Here is an 18470-nt window from a genome sequence, read left to right as displayed (position 1 = left end):
ATTTGTCTAAGTTGACCTGTCTTGGATCTGGATGTCTGATTTGGCCTTGTCTCTATTGTCTCTGGGTCAGAAGGTCTGGTGTGAGCAGAAGCTTCTTGTGGGGGTTGATGGACATTTTCAGAAGCATGGAGTACCAGAGATATCAGTCCCAATAGTGAGCCCTGGAATGAACATCAAGGACCCTTGTCTAATTTTCCTCATTATGTATGGGAGGAATGGCAGAGTAGGAAAAGCGGAGGCAAAGATGCCTGATCAATTCATCAATAGTGCATTCCTCATGTTTTGGAGGATGTTTGTTGGTGCATTTTGCTGTGTGGCCAGTTCCCCTCCTTTTGTTACCATAAGGTCTTCTTCATGTGGAAAGCAAACCAGGACCATCTGGAGGCATCATAGTGGTCAGGAAATAGACACAAAAATGCAGACGACATGGTGATTCGACCAAAGACATTTAAAGTTGTACGGGTGTAATGTTTGAAGAGTGTCTGGTTCATCAAGTATGCATTCTTTGGTACTGATCGTCAAAGAAGAACCAGTCGTCCTTGAAGGGTGCGGTGATGCCCACTTCATCTGCGATGCCAGATGATAGGAAGCAGTCCCCTGAAGGTGTGCAGTGGAGTAGAGCGATGCAGAATCGTTCAAGCGTAGACTGTTCTTCCAAATCGTTGGTGTAGAATTTTAACCATGTGGGCCTCAAAAATGTGTGAGTAGCATGATGGACTCCGAGCCCTCTCAGAATATATTCGAACCCAATGGTGGGAAAAATCTATCTAACATGGAGTTGATGCCCATGCACACTGTAGACCAAGGGAGGCGTCACAGCACATCTCGTGACTGGGAAGCTTCTTCGAAGAAAAACAACTTGCAAGCATCTGAGCCCAATACTAGATGGGCAGGAGTATGAAGAGAATGTGTATCTATAACCACACATGCAATGAAAGTTTATTTTCTTTCCCTCTTTTTCTGATTTACTCCCTGATCAGATTTCTACTTACTTTACAGCTTCAGTGATGGATGTTTCACAATTTGGAAACTGGGTTTATTTATTAACTGATCTGTGGACAATTCTGAGAAATTTCTGCTGGTACAAAAGTTTGTTGTTTTCATCTTTACAATATTCGTAAGATAAAACCTTTCATTTCTTATCAGCTTTGAAACTACTCCGAATTAATGGTATTTTCTACTTACTTAGCGTTTACCTCTTTATGTTGGTCTGCCAACTTACCAAATGATTTCTTCCCAACCCATTTAATATAAACGTGTTCATGTACTATTTAATTTACTATCCCCCAGATTAATCAAAGTCATGTTTTACGAGTCCTTAATAGCGAATTTTAAGGATTCGCTATTAAAGACTTGCAAAATGGGATGCATGTAGGAATCGCAATATTATTTGCGATTCCTACTGATTCCTAATTTGCGATTAGCTAATTGCTAATCGCAAATAAGGAATGGCTTTCCCATTCATTCCTATGGGCCTACAGGCCCATAGGAATGAATGGGGAGTCATTCCTTATTTGCGATTAGCAATTAGCTAATCGCAAATGTGCCGCAATTTCAAGGGTAACAGGGTGTCCAAAGGACACCCTGTTGCACCCCTGAAATGATAATGTTCACTGGTGTTGTGCACACACATGTCCCAAGGACACGTGTGCGTGTAACATACAACTTAGAAAAATGCACTAAAGTGCTTTTTTCTAAGTTTTTGCTATTTACCACGTAGTTTGACTTCCCGGTAAATAGCGGCCCCAGATTACGAATTCGCAATCTAGGAATGGTTCATGCATTGCATTTAAGGAATCGCAAATTGCGATTCCTTAAATGCAATCGCAATTTGAAAACTCGCAATTATTTGCGAATTCTTAAATTGCGAGTGCATGAACCCTTGATGCATCTCAAATGCCATTTTTGCGGGCGCAAACGGACGAATTTTGCGATTCGCACCGTTTGCGCTCGCAAAAATGCTTGATGCATCTACCTGTATACTCCTGATGCATGTAGTCTTTTTTTTAAAACAGTTGCAATATCTTCCATTTCTTTTTTGTTTACAATGACCAACTCCAATCTGTGTCCTTGTTTGTCACTCTATGGTCCCTCTTGATCTCTTTGTCCACTTATCTTTCTTAGCTATCTGTTCCTCAGCCACCTTATGCAGACTCTCGCTGTTTACACTTTTGGCAAGTGAAATCTAGAATGACTTGACCGCTCATGTGTATTTGCCTACTTCTTTGTTCATCTTTTAAACCCCTTTTACAAACAACTTCTGAAAGGATGTACAATCCATACCCGACTTCACCGACTCATTGAATGTTCACTGATGGTAATAGGTTTATGAAAGAGTGACAAGCAGTCACCAGGTGCATGAAAGCTCTTCAGGAGTTCTTTACTGAGATCATGATGTTTTCAGATTAGAAAACACTGTTTAAGTATTTGAGTCTTTCCTGAAGACACTGTATTTCAAGGTTGGGGTCTGATTTTTGTAAACCCCGATCCACCCCAATACTTATGGCCCCTGAACTTTTGCCAAGCTCTGTACTCACTTGTCACTCCATCGCCCATTCCATTCCACTTTGCCCCAGGGGTTCCTGAGTCGCAGCAACTGCAAAGTCCGGCCATAATTTTCCACCTGAAAATAACAAAGGGTGGGGGTGAAGGGATTTCAGTTATTACAGAGGCAGGGCTGTCAAGTTAACAATGCATACCTGTATTTAAGAACTTCTCTTGCAGCCCCTAAGAAAGATGCCCATTGACAACTTTCATGGTTAAAATGCTAAATTATCAGAAAGCTGGATATTGTTGGATGGTGCTTGAATAGTTCCTAACTGAAAGCTTTGTTTGGACCAGTCTCAAAACCTTCAGGTATGATCAAGTATGGTCTCCTTGCAAATCTAAGCATGACAGCACAGGGTTTAAAACTTTAAACCCCTATGGCCTTATTCAGAGTTGGTTTAAGACCAAAAAATCTCTGACCCGTGGAAGCAGTGCAAAATCAATCCATGAAGCTTTTTCTGCGACTGGAAAATTGCTGCTAGAACTACCTCTTCAATACTATCCATAGGGTTGTGATACTTCTAATGGTTCTACAGAGAAGAATCCTTCAAAGGTGCACTTATTGTTATCACTCAACTCTCAATTAGGCCCTGAGACCAAATCCAGAGTAAATAGTAATTGCAGCTGTATGTCGAAATCTCGGGGTCAACCTGCACATATATGACCTCCACAATATTGACTCCAAAATATCGTCAATGAGCCATCCTGTTGAGCACCTCTTTTTGTAACCCTCAAATTTAATGGCAAGATCAGACTGTGTGTCGACACTCGCTTTCTTACAATATTTCACAGAATACGGGCACTGTCTGGAAACCATTGGAAAAATATGCTTTTAAAATCCGATCATCTAACTACATGCCATCCGATGCAGATGCTGTTTTTGGGTACATTTGGGAAGAGCATAGCTCTAGAATGTGCAGGACTACAAGAAGATAGTGTATCGAAGTGCCACAGCTGACATCATTAAGTGATAATTTAGGAAGCCCACTGGTTTATATTTGGGTCACAATATCTCTTTTAAGAGAATAAACACAAGAAAAGCTTAGTTACTGCTACAATCCACATAACTGGACCTATTAGTAATGGTAATCTGATGTCATTACCTGTTTTCCAGGGGGACATATCCCTTGAGACATTTGTTAATTTTAATAATATCCCATTGGTTACAGTAGCATTCTTTCTTTATTTTTTTCCACCCATGTAGCATACAATTCGTTCAGTCATCATACAGAACACTGGTGGAGGTGGTAATCATAACACTGGTAAGGGTGTGGAGGGGGATATTTAGATTTGTTGAATGTATACAAGTTCCATATAGGAAATCCTAAGACTGTTTAGGACACCACATTTATTTGAACATTATTTATTTAATTGGTCGCTTTTATTTTAATCAGATTAGTTATTCTGTGAAATCTGGTTTGCTGAAATCCTCCATATCATCACAAATTACATGTGACCAGTGCCATCTTTACACAAGAAATAAAGGCTGGTACAGTCAGCCTAGACTGCCAACAAGTGCCATCTAGAGAACTTGTAGGTAGCAACCTTACATTTATGGTAATTTCCTGTGTCAGCTGCTGTTAGTCTGGACCATACTGCCTCTAAACCACAGGATTTGGCTTTTATTCCATTCATTCACGCCCGAAGGCACAATTTTTTCCTTGTCACTGCTGGTAATCTCACGTTGGAGCCCCCAATGTGGTAGCTCTTCAGAAGACACTAATGCCTCTGTGAATCTACTTACTGGGTGATTGGGTTGTGTCAAGGTAAACTTGGGACTACATCCTAGCTTGTCCACCTTCCTTAGGGGGGTGATGTATCATAAGGATTTCTAACTGATATGCAAAATTTACACAGAGGGGATTTAATGACTACTTACATATCTTAAACCAGAGATCACCAAGCTTTTCTGTAATAGGAGCTACCCTCGTTCAATAAAAATCATCCCGAGCTGCTAACACAAATCAATAGTTTTACAATAGTGACCACTTCAGTCAAAGTTCCATTAGTGGCCATTGAATGAATCACCTCACAGTATAAGGCAAGGCCGCCAGCAATAATGTAATAACATAGAAGCTTCATTCATTTTTAATTTTGAATGTCTCTATATGTCACTGCAAGCATATGTGCAATGTCCCCTGGCACCTAGGAAAGAACATCAGCAATAAGACTCCCAGGCAGCATGAATTACCATTTAAATATGAGCCTTAAATATATTTTTCAGCAAACATCAGCTAATCAGTTCTGAATAGACACAAGTTTACTTTTAAATACATCCTTTTCAATTTTGGAAACCAATGGCTGGATGCTATCTTGGAGTTTCTTTTGCAGCTGGATCGAGTTTGGCCAGGGAAGGGAATTCTTATGTAGTCAATGAGTGTGACATAATGTGACAGTGTGATTTGAAAGGAGCAAAGTCATATGTATTTTGTTTCGCGCAATGAAATGCTCTTCAAATTGTCATTTAAAACTATAGACACCACATCTTGTGATGATATATTTTCTTTTCAAATCCACAAGGATAATGTAGACAGGTCGCAGTTGTTATAACAAATATTTCATTAAATCTACAAAGGGTTTCGAATTTTGTCCCGTGCAATTTAATGTTACTTGTCTAAAGTAATTTTAGAATGGGCCAGGTTGCTGCCACTGAAACACAGCAAATGAACCATGACGTCCAATTGTATTTCCAGACCCACAGAGCTGGTAAAGTTTGTTCCTTCTCCACCTTCTTTTTTCCCTCTCTAGGGACCTGTAACGAGGACGACATGCCTCAGGTTGACTCTACGAACCCGACAACTCCAAGTGGGTATTCACCTTGTGACCCCCCTCTTTTAATATCAGCCATCGCACATGCCCGTCTGGAGTGGGACCAACGAACTAGATAGCTGTGAAGCCGAAGAGGAAGGATGCGGCCCCTTTAACTGGCCTGGGACCGCTGAGGAGGATGAGCCTGGATACGCCTCAAATGCGGCAGGTGAAAGCACTCAGGTGTGCTTGTTCACCGTGGAGCGAGAAGAGAGGAGCGGCGTAGAGCGAGAGGAACCAAACGAGAGAGGCGAGGACAGTACCCAGTATTCCAACTACGGAGGAAGAAGAAGACGAGTGGAGAGACCCGTTGGTGGCGCGGGAGCCGGGAGGCCAACAGCAAAACAAGCCGCCCAGCCGCACGCCAGGAGGTGTGTGGCTCTCAGAGGTACGCAAGCATATCACGGGCTGGGTTGGGAGAAAGAGTGGATCTGTAACGTAAACGGCTTCCTTTTGCCTCCTGCATTACCCTCCCTACACTCCCTCGTTCCCTCACTTAGTGTGCAGTAGTGACTGTTGGTGTCCCCTCACCCCCTTTCCAGATTACCTGGTGTTGCCATATACCTAGAGACTGATACGACCTCTCTTGTGTCTTCCCTCACGGCGGAGTGCCTTCCACCACGGAGACCGACGAGGAACCGACTTGACGGAGCCCCATCCGGAGAAAGGAGGAAGGTATCCGTATTCCTGTACGGAAGACGTGCACTGATTTTCTGTATCAGCAAATAAAACCTGCAAGAACCAAAACTTGACTCCTGCCCATTACTACACAACCCGCTAAATTGGTGGAGAATTCAAGCAAACCCATCCATCGGCCTAACAAAGATGGACGCCGTAGTACAACAGCTCGTGAAGGGACAGGAAAGGCTGGAATGGGTGATGGAACAACATATAAGGTCGGCGGAGGCGGACTGGGAGATCATGAAGGCAGCCATGACCGCTCATGCAAGTGACCGGCCCACGAAGAGTTTTCCGGCTACAGAAGGGGGAACTCCTCACACCATCAGTGGAGTATCCCTACAGAAGTATCAACCGGGGGAAACCCGGATTCATTCCTCCTTAATTTTGAAAGGGCCGCCAGGGGGTGCGGGTGGCCCGTGGCAAAGTGGCCCTTCTTCCTCGCTCCCCTGTTGGTAGGGGAAGCCCAGGCGGCCTACCAGGTGGCGAATCCCACGGGAGACACCCCCTACACGGATGTAAAAAGAATTATATTGGACCATTTTGGTTTGGACTCTAAAGCCTACCGTCTACGGTTCAGAAAAGAAAGAGAAGTCCCAGGGGAAACCCCCAAAACCCTGTTCGTCCGGTTAAAAATGGCCGCCGACAAATGGCTAACACCGAATGTGAGTACAAAGGAGGAAATAATGGACCGAGTGTATTTAGAGCAGTTCCTAGAAACCCTCCCTTTCGCCACTCAAAAATGGTTGAGACAACACCATAACCTTACAACGGCCCAGGCAGTGGAAATGGCTACCACATTCTCTAGGGCACAGCCGAAACTTCTCCCTTGGGAGACAGAGAAGATGGTGAAAGGGGGCCATAAGATTGAGAAGAAGCCAGTGAGAACTCAGGAACACACCAGGCCGGAGCCGTGGAGACCAGAGCCCCCCTACGCCCGGGGGACCACAGTGCTTCGAGTGTGGTAACTGGGGGCACATTGCCCGATTGTGTCCCCGACGGAAGCAGACAGAGGAACCAATGGAGGTGGGATACCTCCCAAGGACTGTATTGTATTCGGCAGAGATGGGCCATGCGTTCAGAGTGAGTGTAAGGGTAAACGGGTCCCTTATAAAAGCCCTCCTAGACTCTGGCTGTCGTCAGTCAGTGGTACAGTCACAACACGTGAAAACCCCTCAATACATCCCCAATTAAAGGGTTAACATCAGGTGTGTTCATGGGGATGTCAAACCCTACCCTGTAGCCAACCTTCCCATAGTGCCTATTCATTGGGAACCCCACACGGTTAGAGTAGGAGTGTTGTCCTCCCTTCCTGAAGACCTGATAATAGGGACAGACAATCCCACTTTTCTACGCATGTTCAGGCAAAGTATAGGTCCAGGAGGGAACACCGGTCCTAAGGATAGTGACCATACCCAGCCCTTGCCCGCCTTGGTGTCTTCCGAACCGTGGGTATTAGACCGGAGCTTCCGGTTCGCACAAACGAATGATAACACGCTGTTCAGCGCATGGGAACAAGCCCACCAAACCCTGGGACAGAACCCCTCTCAGTACCCCAGGTTTTTCGTGAAAAATGACCTTCTGTACAGGCAAGGACAAAAGGGCGACCCTGAGCAACTCCTAGTTCCTGTGTCTTTCAGAGAACAGGTATTGTTCTATTCGCATGCACATCTGGTGGCAGGACACACTGGCGCAGAAAAAACAACGCAAAACATCCTCCGGCATTTCTATTGGCCAGGGATATATAAAGACACGATGACCTACTGCCAGGAGTGCGATGTCTGCCAGAAGAGGAATATGACCCGGCTCCCAGCCGTACCACTACAACCCCTCCCCATTATCGGGGTTCCTTCCGAGAGAGTGGGCATGGAGCTTATAGGGCTTCTTCCAAAAACCAGAAAAGGGAATCAATACGTGCTGGTGGTTATTGACTACTCTACGAGGTTCATGGAAGCCTTGCCCCTGTCTACCACCACCTCCAAACATATTGCAGAAAGAATGTTGGAGCTCTTTTCTCGGGTGGGCTTCCCTAAAGAGATCCTCACGGATCCAGGGACCCCGTTTGTATCAAAACTGATGAAAGAAGTCTGCCAGCTATTGAACATACAGCAAATAAGAACGGCGGTATACCACCCCCAGACAGACGGGCTTGTGGAGCGCTACAATAGAACATTGAAAAGCACCCTCCGAAAAATGTTAGAGGTAAACGGATCCGAATGGGACCAGATTTTACCTTTGGCCTTGTACGTTATCAGAAGCCACAAACAAAGCAGTCTCGGGGTCTCCTCATTTGAGCTGTTATACGGGAGACAACCCCGCTCCTTATTTGACATGACCAAGGAGGCTTGGGAAAACGAAATACCCGAAGAGACTCTGAAGACTCTAGAATATAAAAGGAATTTGAGGTCCAAGTTGGGAAAACTGCGGGATCTGGCCTATACCAATTTAGAGAAAAGCCAGACTAAGCAAAAATCCGTATACGATAAAGGGAAGAAATGGAGAAAATTGGAGAAGGACGATTGGGACTTAGTACTATTACCCTCATCCACCCAGAAATTCAAGGCCGAGTGGGGGGCCCCTATTATGTAATATCTACCATCGGTAATACCAGTTACAAGCTGCAAATGAGTCAGCGAAAGACCCATGTCTACCACATAAACATGCTGAAGAAATGGTTAGGACCACCCCCGAAAGGAGTCCACCTCGCCAACCCCGAGGCGCCAAAGACAACGTCTACCATCCAACATTTGGTGATCAACGAAGAACTAAGTGAAAAAGAGAAGCAGGAGCTGCAGCAGACCCTCCAGAATCATGCCCTGATCTTCTCGGATAAACCGGGAAGCACCACCCTTACAGAACATCAAATTCAGACACCTCCCGGAAAGGTAGTCAAGATACGACCATACAGAATACCTGAAGCCCGGCGAAGAGACATAAGACAGGAGGTGCAAGACGTGTTGGAAATAGGGGTAATAAGACCTTCCCAGAGTAATTGGTCCAGCCCCATCATAATGATCCCCAAGCCAGATGGAACCCGGAGATTCTGCATGGATTTCCGTGCCCTCAATGAGATCTCTTCTTTTGACGCCTACCCTATCCCGAGAATAGACGAGCTGATTGAGAAATTAGGAGACGCGAAGTACATATCCAACATAGACCTAACTAAGGGGTACTGGCAGGTACCCCTTAGGGAGGAAGACCGCCAGAAGACCGCCTTCTCCACAGCCGACGGCCACTACAAATTTACAGTATTGCCATTTGGACTCCACGGGGCCCCGGCCACGTTCCAGAGACTGATGAATCATGTACTAAAAGACCTAACCTCCTTTACCTCGGCTTACCTTGATGATATCGTCGCATTCAGCCCAGATTGGACCACACATCTCTCACATCTGCATCAAGTCTTCACTACACTAGAAGAAGCAAGCCTGAAAATAAACGCCAAGAAATCACGTATCACATTCCAAAAAGTGAAGTACCTGGGGTACATCTTGGGACACAGCCTCATCGAACCCCAGATCGAAAAAGTGAGGGCCATAGCTGAAACCTCATTCCCCAGAACTAAAAGAGAGATGAGGGCTTTTCTAGGCTTCATCGGGTATTATAGACGGTTTATACCTCAGTTCGCCCAACTAGCTGCCCCCCTTACCAGCACACTGAGAACCCAGGTCAAACAGGTCGAGCTATCCTCTCCCACGACAGAAATGCAGGATGCCTTTCACGCTTTGAAACGCCTGATCACCTCCACCCCATACTGTCTTCGCCCGACTTCTCACATCCCTTCTCCCTACACACAGACGCCTCAAAGTACGGAATCGGGGCTGTATTATCCCAGGAGGGGGAGGACGGGCTTGATCACCCCATCTTGTATGTCAGCCGAAAACTGTTCCCCAGAGAGCTGCAGTATCCCACTGTCGAAAAAGAATGTCTGGCCATAAAATGGGCGGTGGATAAACTAGCATACTACCTGGACGGCCACCCGTTTACCCTTTATACTGATCACGCCCCCCTGCTATGGATGGCCAAAAATAAATAGAACAATGCTAGAGTACTGCGATTGTTCTTGGCCCTCCAACCCTATGCCTTTTCTGTTGGCCATCGCAGGGGTGTGGACAATACGGGGGCAGACTAACTATCAAGGCATCCCCTTCCCAAATGGAAGAGTCCAGGGGGGATGGTGTGTAACGAGGACCACATGCCTCAGGTTCACTCTACGAACACGACAAACCCAAGCGGGTATTCACCTTGTGACCCCCCCTCCTTTCATTTCAGCCATCGCACACGCCGGTCTGGACTGGAACCAACTAACTATATAGCTGTGACGCCGAAGAGGAAGGATGCGGCCCCTTTAACTGGCCTGGGACCGCCTCAAATATGGCAGGTGAAAGCACTCAGGTGTGCTTGTTCACCGGAGGAGCGGAAGGCGAGTGGAGAGGAGAGGCGTGGAGCAAGAAGAGAGGAGTGGCGTGGAGCGAGAGGAACCAAACGAGAGAGGCGAGGACGGTACCTGGTATTCCAACTACGGAGGAAGAAGACGACGAGCAGAGAGACCCGTCGGCGGCGCGGGAGCCCGGAGCCAAAGGCAACACAAGCCGCCCAGCTGCACACCAGGAGGTGTGTGGCTCTCAGAGGTACGCAAGCATATCACGGGCTGGGTTGGGAGAAAGGGTGGATCTGTACCGTAAACGGCTTCCCTTCGCCTCCTGAATTACCCTCCCTACACTCCCTCGTTCCCTCACTTAGTGTGAAGTAGTGACTGTTGGTGTCCCCTCACCCCCTTTCCTGATTACCTGGTGTTGCATTATACCTACAGACTGATACGACCTCTCTTTTGTCTTCCCTCACGGCGGAGTGCCTTTCACCACGGAACCGACTCGACGGAGCCCCATCCAGAGAAAGGAGGAAGGTATCCGAAGAAGACCGAAAGAAGAGAGAAGCAGATCCCCGCGGAGGCCTCCTGTACGGAAGACGTGCACTGATTTTCTGTATCAGCAAATAAAACCTGCAAGAACCAAAACTCGACTCCTGCCCATTACTACACAACCCGCTACAGGACCCCACCCTGGAATCCTTCCAGTAGGCTATATGGACTTACCTGGTGTGCGCCGGTCACAGAGTAGGCGTGGCCCTTAACCAGTCCTTCAGGGGTGCGGACCTCACTCTCCCACTGGCCCTTGATCTGTGACAGGAACATAAAGAGGTTGAGAGGTTAGTCTAGAGCATGGTTACTCGCAAACTTTTCCCCAGCCCTGCAAAGTATTATCTGTCGCATCCCCGAGGGCCGCACCGATTCTAGCAATGCGAGGATCGAGGTGATGAAAGATGGGCATAGGGGGACTTGAAGCAGATGCATGATTTGGACAACAAACCGAGCCTTCACATGACTTTTGTCTGCCGCCAACGCTCTATTCTCATGCACCCATGAAGTAAACTCAAAGCATTAACTTCTAATGTAAAACATGAGAGGGAAAGGGATACTTATCTGGTGGCTGAGTTGCAAAATGTGAAACCAGAAAACCTTGCATCATTCCTGGCTTTCCCACTTGAAATTGTGTGATCCTAGGCAATTGGGTAATTTCACTTTGCATCCTATTTCTTCATTACCACATGAGAGCCCCTTAAAATATACGAGTTCAGGGCGTGTGCTCTGCAAAAGTTTCTGTTGTGTTTTATTTAATTAACTATAATGTTGTTCTAATTATATAACAACCAAGGCTACACACAAGGTACACCTGACAAATAACTTGTTTCTTGGTTCACTACTGGCATTGTTTTGAAAATGGGAGCGGCATGAATGTTTCTAAGATCATGTTTGAAACTAGCACTGCTAATAAAGGACTCTCAAGTTAGTGATATCAACTAATCTACTAAGCTAAAACGCTCATGCATGTTAATAAAATACACTTTTCCAAAGTTTACAGAGAGTTTATGTATTCACATGTTTAGTGTAAGATGTCTTTAAAACGAAAAGTGTTCAGTGTAAGTTGTCTAGGACACCTTCTGTTCTTCTATACCAATGCTTTAGTTAATGTGCAAATAAAGAATGCCCTTTTGTTTCACAACTTTCTGAATGTTCCTGCTCTGTCAAATGATTAGTAGCTGAGTGCAGCTGTTCACCAGGGGTCCGCAATTAAAGGTCAGGAGGGCCACAAGCAGCCCCCTGGCCATATTTTGAGTATCCCTGGTCTAGAGTTTCCATCTGATGACAATCTAAGACCACAGCCTTCAGGTGTGGTATATGGCCAGCAGCTACTAGCCAGGCATCAACTCCGTATCCAGGTTTTACATTCCGTTCTAGCAACTAAGGCCCACATTTACTAAAAGTTGGCAATTATGGTTCGCTTTGCTGGAATGGAAGAAATGTGAGTAGTAAGTGTTGAGGACCGATTATGCCATCAGCTGCGCTCATGCTACAAGTGCTATCTCATCTATATCTAAAACACTGAGGTATAGAGCAAAGCCAGAGACTGCACCATCCCAGGATCCCAAGGGGGCCATGAGGAAGAGATTCACTATCCTCAAACGGGGCGACGACGCAGGATTGAAGGCAGACCATCATGCGAGGGTCCATTGAGGGCTTCAAACTGCAGAAATAAGTGCGCTGAATTGACATTGAATGTTTCGGCACTACAACTCCCACGAGTCTCCGCAAAACGAAATTGAAGGCGGGACTACGTATATACTGGGAGTTAGCCCACAACAGCACGAACTTTCCACACATCCCCTGATGAAGAGGAAACTCGAAACGCGTTGGGAGCAGGGAAAGCTGCATAACTCACCTGCATGTGACGCCTGTCTGTACCTGATAAAATAAAGGCTGGTAACCGAACGCCGGAGCCTGTGTGCGTCTCTACCTTGAGCTACCGAGTGTTTACCCTATGTCAGGCGGAGGCTCATCCGCCAGAGACTGCACCATCCCAGGATCCCAAGGGGGCCATGAGGAAGAGATTCACTATCTTCAAACGGGGCGACGACGCAGGATTGAAGGCAGACCATCATGCAAGGGTCCATTGAGGGCTTCAAACTGCAGAAATAAGTGCGCTGAATTGACATTGAATGTTTCGGCACTACAACTCCCACGAGTCTCAGCAAAACGAAATTGAAGGCGGGACTACGTATATACTGGGAGTTAGCCCACAACAGCACAAACTTTCCACACATCCCCTGATGAAGAGGAAACTCGAAACGCGTTGGGAGCAGGGAAAGCTGCATAACTCACCTGCATGTGACGCCTGTCTGTACCTGATAAAATAAAGGCTGGTAACCGAACGCCGGAGCCTGTGTGCGTCTCTACCTTGAGCTACCAAGTGTTTACCCTATGTCAGGCGGAGGCTCATCCGCCAGAGACTGCAACATCCCAGGATCCCAAGGGGGCCATGAGGAAGAGATTCACTATCCTCAAACGGGGCGACGATGCAGGATTGAAGGCAGACCATCATGCGAGGGTCCATTGAGGGCTTCAAACTGCAGAAATAAGTGCGCTGAATTGACATTGAATGTTTCGGCACTACAACTCCCACGAGTCTCCGCAAAACGAAATTGAAGGCGGGACTACGTATATACTGGGAGTTAGCCCACAACAGCACGAACTTTCCACACATCCCCTGATGAAGAGATAACTTGAAACGCGTTGGGAGCAGGGAAAGCTGCATAACTCACCTGCATGTGACGCCTGTCTGTACCTGATAAAATAAAGGCTGGTAACCGAACGCCGGAGCCTGTGTGCGTCTCTACCTTGAGCTACCAAGTGTTTACCCTGTGTCAGGCGGAGGCTCATCCGCCAGAGACTGCACCATCCCAGGATCCCAAGGGGGCCATGAGGAAGAGATTCACTATCCTCAAACGGGGCGACGACGCAGGATTGAAGGCAGACCATCATGCGAGGGTCCATTGAGGGCTTCAAACTGCAGAAATAAGTGCGCTGAATTGACATTGAATATTTCGGCACTACAACTCCCACGAGTCTCCGCAAAACGAAATTGAAGGCGGGACTACGTATATACTGGGAGTTAGCCCACAACAGCACAAACTTTCCACACATCCCCTGATGAAGAGGAAACTCGAAACGCGTTGGGAGCAGGGAAAGCTGCATAACTCACCTGCATGTGACGCCTGTCTGTACCTGATAAAATAAAGGCTGGTAACCGAACGCGGGAGCCTGTGTGCGTCTCTACCTTGAGCTACCAAGTTTTTACCATGTATATATATATATATATATTGCAGCTCCGAGTTTCTCTCGAAATTAACAGAAAGAAATTCCGGCACTCGCAGGGAAAGTGTTCGATATGTTTTTAATCAGAACCACTCAGCAGACAAACGCGTTTCGGTTTTCCTTCGTCAGTGTCTACCATTGACACGGAAGGAAGCAAGTTTAAAAGCTCTTCATCACATTTTTGCATGTACATAGAAAGAGGACTGACGTTCGCCCCCGTGAGAAACAGTATTACATAGTGAATTACTTTTTACTTTAGCATTCAAAAATCACATTCAAAAAAGGCACTGTGAAATATATTTCAAACAATAATTTCGGGCGCTTTACATTTCCTATTTCCGAAATTATTTACATTATGTGTAAAGTTTATTTGCCTTTGTTGTGTGGTGTGTGTTATTCAGCCGTGGATCGGCATTGCTCACGGGGTGTGATAAATCTCATAAAGGTAAATTACAGAGTTTATGCTTTTCCTAAGTGGGAAGCTAATTCCTCATTCCTGTTTAATCCCAAAGGGGCCTTTGTTTGGAGGGCTATTATGTAGCGGGATTCAAGCCTTCTTAATTTCCGCAACCTGTCTCCACCCCTTGGGTCCACTGGTATGTGATCTAGCGCAAAAAATTGCAAAAGTTCCCTATTGCTGTTGTGCCTAAGGGCAAAGTGTTTTGCTACGGGATAGTTGAAATCCTTATTCATGATAGCACGTTGGTGCTCCAGTACACGTAACTTGACATTTTTTACTGTACTGCCTATGTACTTCAGTCCACATGGGCACAATAGGCAGTAAACAACATGGGTGGTATTACAAGTGAGAAACTTAGATATTTTCTTACTATGCCCTGACCCTGGTATTTCGAATGTTGTTCTCTTCTTGCTCCTCTCACAGGCTTTGCATTTGCCGCAAGGGTAGAATCCTGGCATGTCCCTAATTCTGCCTGTCATTGTGATTTTGTCTGGCAGGTGGCTGTGTACAATTTTGTCCCTAATGGATCTTCCTTTTCTAAAGGTGATTAAGGGAAAAGCTGGAATCTCTTTTCCTATGATCTGATCCGTTTTAAGGATGTGCCAGCTCCAGATAGTTCACTGTTGATACGTTGATATCTGCAGTGAAATTCAGATCAACAGTGAACTATCTGGATCTGAAAGTTAACTTGACTGGTGCTAAAATTGAGACAGAACTGTTTAGAAAAACAACAGCCGGCAACTCGGTTTTACATGCCGGAAGCAGTCATCCCCCGACCCTAATCAGAAGAATCCCTTACGGAGAGCTTCTTAGGATAAAGAGAAATTGCTCCAGAGATGTAGACTTTGCAAAAGCCGCAAGAGAAAGCATGGATAGATTCCAAGCCAGAGGATACAATAAAACACTTCTGGAAAACACTCTGAAAAGAGTGGAAAGAATCCCCCGAGACCAACTTCTAAAAGAACAAATTAGGAAATCAGAATCAAATACAAATGAAGGAAAATTCAGACTGATTACCACCTTCTCAGAAGACTCTAACCATCTGAGAAACATCCTAAAGAGGAGCTGGCACATCCTTAAAACGGATCAGATCATAGGAAAAGAGATTCCAGCTTTTCCCTTAATCACCTTTAGAAAAGGAAGATCCATTAGGGACAAAATTGTACACAGCCACCTGCCAGACAAAATCACAATGACAGGCAGAATTAGGGACATGCCAGGATTCTACCCTTGCGGCAAATGCAAAGCCTGTGAGAGGAGCAAGAAGAGAACAACATTCGAAATACCAGGGTCAGGGCATAGTAAGAAAATATCTAAGTTTCTCACTTGTAATACCACCCATGTTGTTTACTGCCTATTGTGCCCATGTGGACTGAAGTACATAGGCAGTACAGTAAAAAATGTCAAGTTACGTGTACTGGAGCACCAACGTGCTATCATGAATAAGGATTTCAACTATCCCGTAGCAAAACACTTTGCCCTTAGGCACAACAGCAATAGGGAACTTTTGCAATTTTTTGCGCTAGATCACATACCAGTGGACCCAAGGGGTGGAGACAGGTTGCGGAAATTAAGAAGGCTTGAATCCCGCTACATAATAGACCTCCAAACAAAGGCCCCTTTGGGATTAAACTGGAATGAGGAATTAGCTTCCCACTTAGGAAAAGCATAAACTCTGTAATTTACCTTTATGAGATTTATCACACCCCGTGAGCAATGCCGATCCACGGCTGAATAACACACACCACACAACAAAGGCAAATAAACTTTACACATAATGTAAATAATTTCGGAATTAGGAAATGTAAAGCGCCCGAAATTATTGTTTGAAATATATTTCACAGTGCCTTTTTTTAATGTGATTTTTGAATGCTAAAGTAAAAAGTAATTCACTATGTAATACTGTTTCTCACGGGGGCGAACGTCAGTCCTCTTTCTATGTACATGCAAAAATGTGATGAAGAGCTTTTAAACTTGCTTCCTTCCGTGTCAATGGTAGACACTGACGAAGGAAAACCGAAACGCGTTTGTCTGCTGAGTGGTTCTGATTAAAAACATATCGAACACTTTCCCTGCGAGTGCCGGAATTTCTTTCTGTTAATTTCGAGAGAAACTCGGAGCTGCAATTTACTCACGTGGGGCGCCACCACGAGAGGCACCCGTCTGCGAGTGACCTGGATTTTGGTGCAACGGAGCTGGAATATATATATATATATATATATATATATATATATATATATATATATATATATATATATATATATATATATATATATACATATATATATATTTTCCAATGGCTCTCCAGCAAGGACGCACTCCTGAACAGATGGTTTCAAAGAAACATTTATTTCCTCAACCGGCAAGTGCATTCCAAACAATTCCATTGCCTGACGCGTTTCAAAGCATTTCAGCTCCTTTTTCGAAGGCAGTGCTGGAAAGTTCACAGTGTTACTGACGTGATGCTTTTGAAGTTTTTTAAATGTTCATGCCTGCTCACTGATTGGTCTCCTGTAGTAGGTAAGTAATCAGTGCATTATGGGCTCTGTAGTGCACAACAGTTTTATATTGTTCCTCTTAGTGAGTTCTGTGAATCTTCACATGTTTTATGCAGTTATTTCGCCCACAGTGGGCCTCGGAAATAGCACTCCGGTTGTCCGTGAATGGAATCTGTTCTTGCCTGCGAGATGCTGCGATGTTCCCAGTTCCTCTTGCCCCTGCCTTTCCGGGGGGTGCAGCCCTTCACGGCGAAGCTGCCGTGTTGATTTGTGTTTTCCAATGGCTCTGCAGCAAGGACGCACTCCTGAACTCACTAAGAGGAACAATATAAAACTGTAGTGCACTACAGAGCCCATAATGCACCGATTACTTACCTACTACCGGAGACCAATATATATATATATATATATATATATATATATATATATATATATATATATATATATATATATATATATATATATATATATATATATATATACCACCAAAGCTGACCTCCAGAAGAAATCAGCGGGACACATGCTCCAGGCTCAAATGAAGGATTTATTTGGCTTAATGTACATGCACTCCTGTAGTCTGTGAAACGCTGTGGCAGACGCGTTTCTGGCCGGAATGGCCGTCATCAGTGCCGGTCCCACAGGCAAGTGAAAATTCGTGGGCTCCAGAGACCACTCCCTTTAACAGCAGTCTCTCGACTCCTCCTCCCACAGGTGAGTGTCTTAATTGTGCTGCACCGCCCAGGAGCACTGCATTGTGGATGTTGCAGTTCACGAGGTCCCGTATACAGGTGTATGGGACGCAGACTCAAATTAATGACCCCAATTTCTTGGCGCTTCCTGCATTCCACGTCAGGAGTCCTGGGTATTGATGGTACGTCCAAGACCTTCATAGAGCCCTTATCAGGCAGCTTGATGCCGCCTCCTCTCTCCCCTCGCGCAGATACACACCAATTGGAGAATACCTCTGCTTGGGGGGGCGCCGCGATATATATATATATATATATATATATATAACAGCTCCAAATTCCTAACAATACCCAACCGGGTTAAGGAAAACAGCACTCACGGGCACAGCAGTATATCAGCAAGGGGTTTATTTAGAACAAACGCGTTTCGGGAGTAAAATCCCTTCGTCAGTATTCACATCGGAAGACATTGTGCGGCACCATTATCTATGTTTGTGAAAATGATCGAAACAAACAATGGACTTCGCCACAAACGCAATATTGCGCGCCATCTTTAAGTGTATTATACTAACATATGCCAA

The 18470-nt window shown here is 45.4% G+C and overlaps 1 protein-coding gene across 1 annotated transcript in view; it reads right to left on the bottom strand.

The window, feature by feature from the left end:
• Positions 1-18470, bottom strand: part of LOC147692465 (calpain-1 catalytic subunit-like) — a 361725-nt gene that overhangs the window by 159090 nt on the left and 184165 nt on the right. Inside the window, exons 6-7 of the mRNA XM_086938675.1 lie at positions 11129-11212; positions 2538-2623 (exon numbers count right to left, since the gene is read on the bottom strand). Of these exons, the coding sequence (XP_086794801.1) occupies positions 2538-2623; positions 11129-11212 (170 nt within the window). The remainder of the gene's footprint in view (positions 1-2537; positions 2624-11128; positions 11213-18470) is intronic.

This window comes from Lissotriton vulgaris, chromosome 9 (assembly GCF_964263255.1).
Source record: "Lissotriton vulgaris chromosome 9, aLisVul1.2, whole genome shotgun sequence".
Taxonomy (NCBI): Eukaryota; Metazoa; Chordata; class Amphibia; order Caudata; family Salamandridae; genus Lissotriton; species Lissotriton vulgaris.
This window is presented reverse-complemented; position numbering and strand designations above follow the sequence as displayed.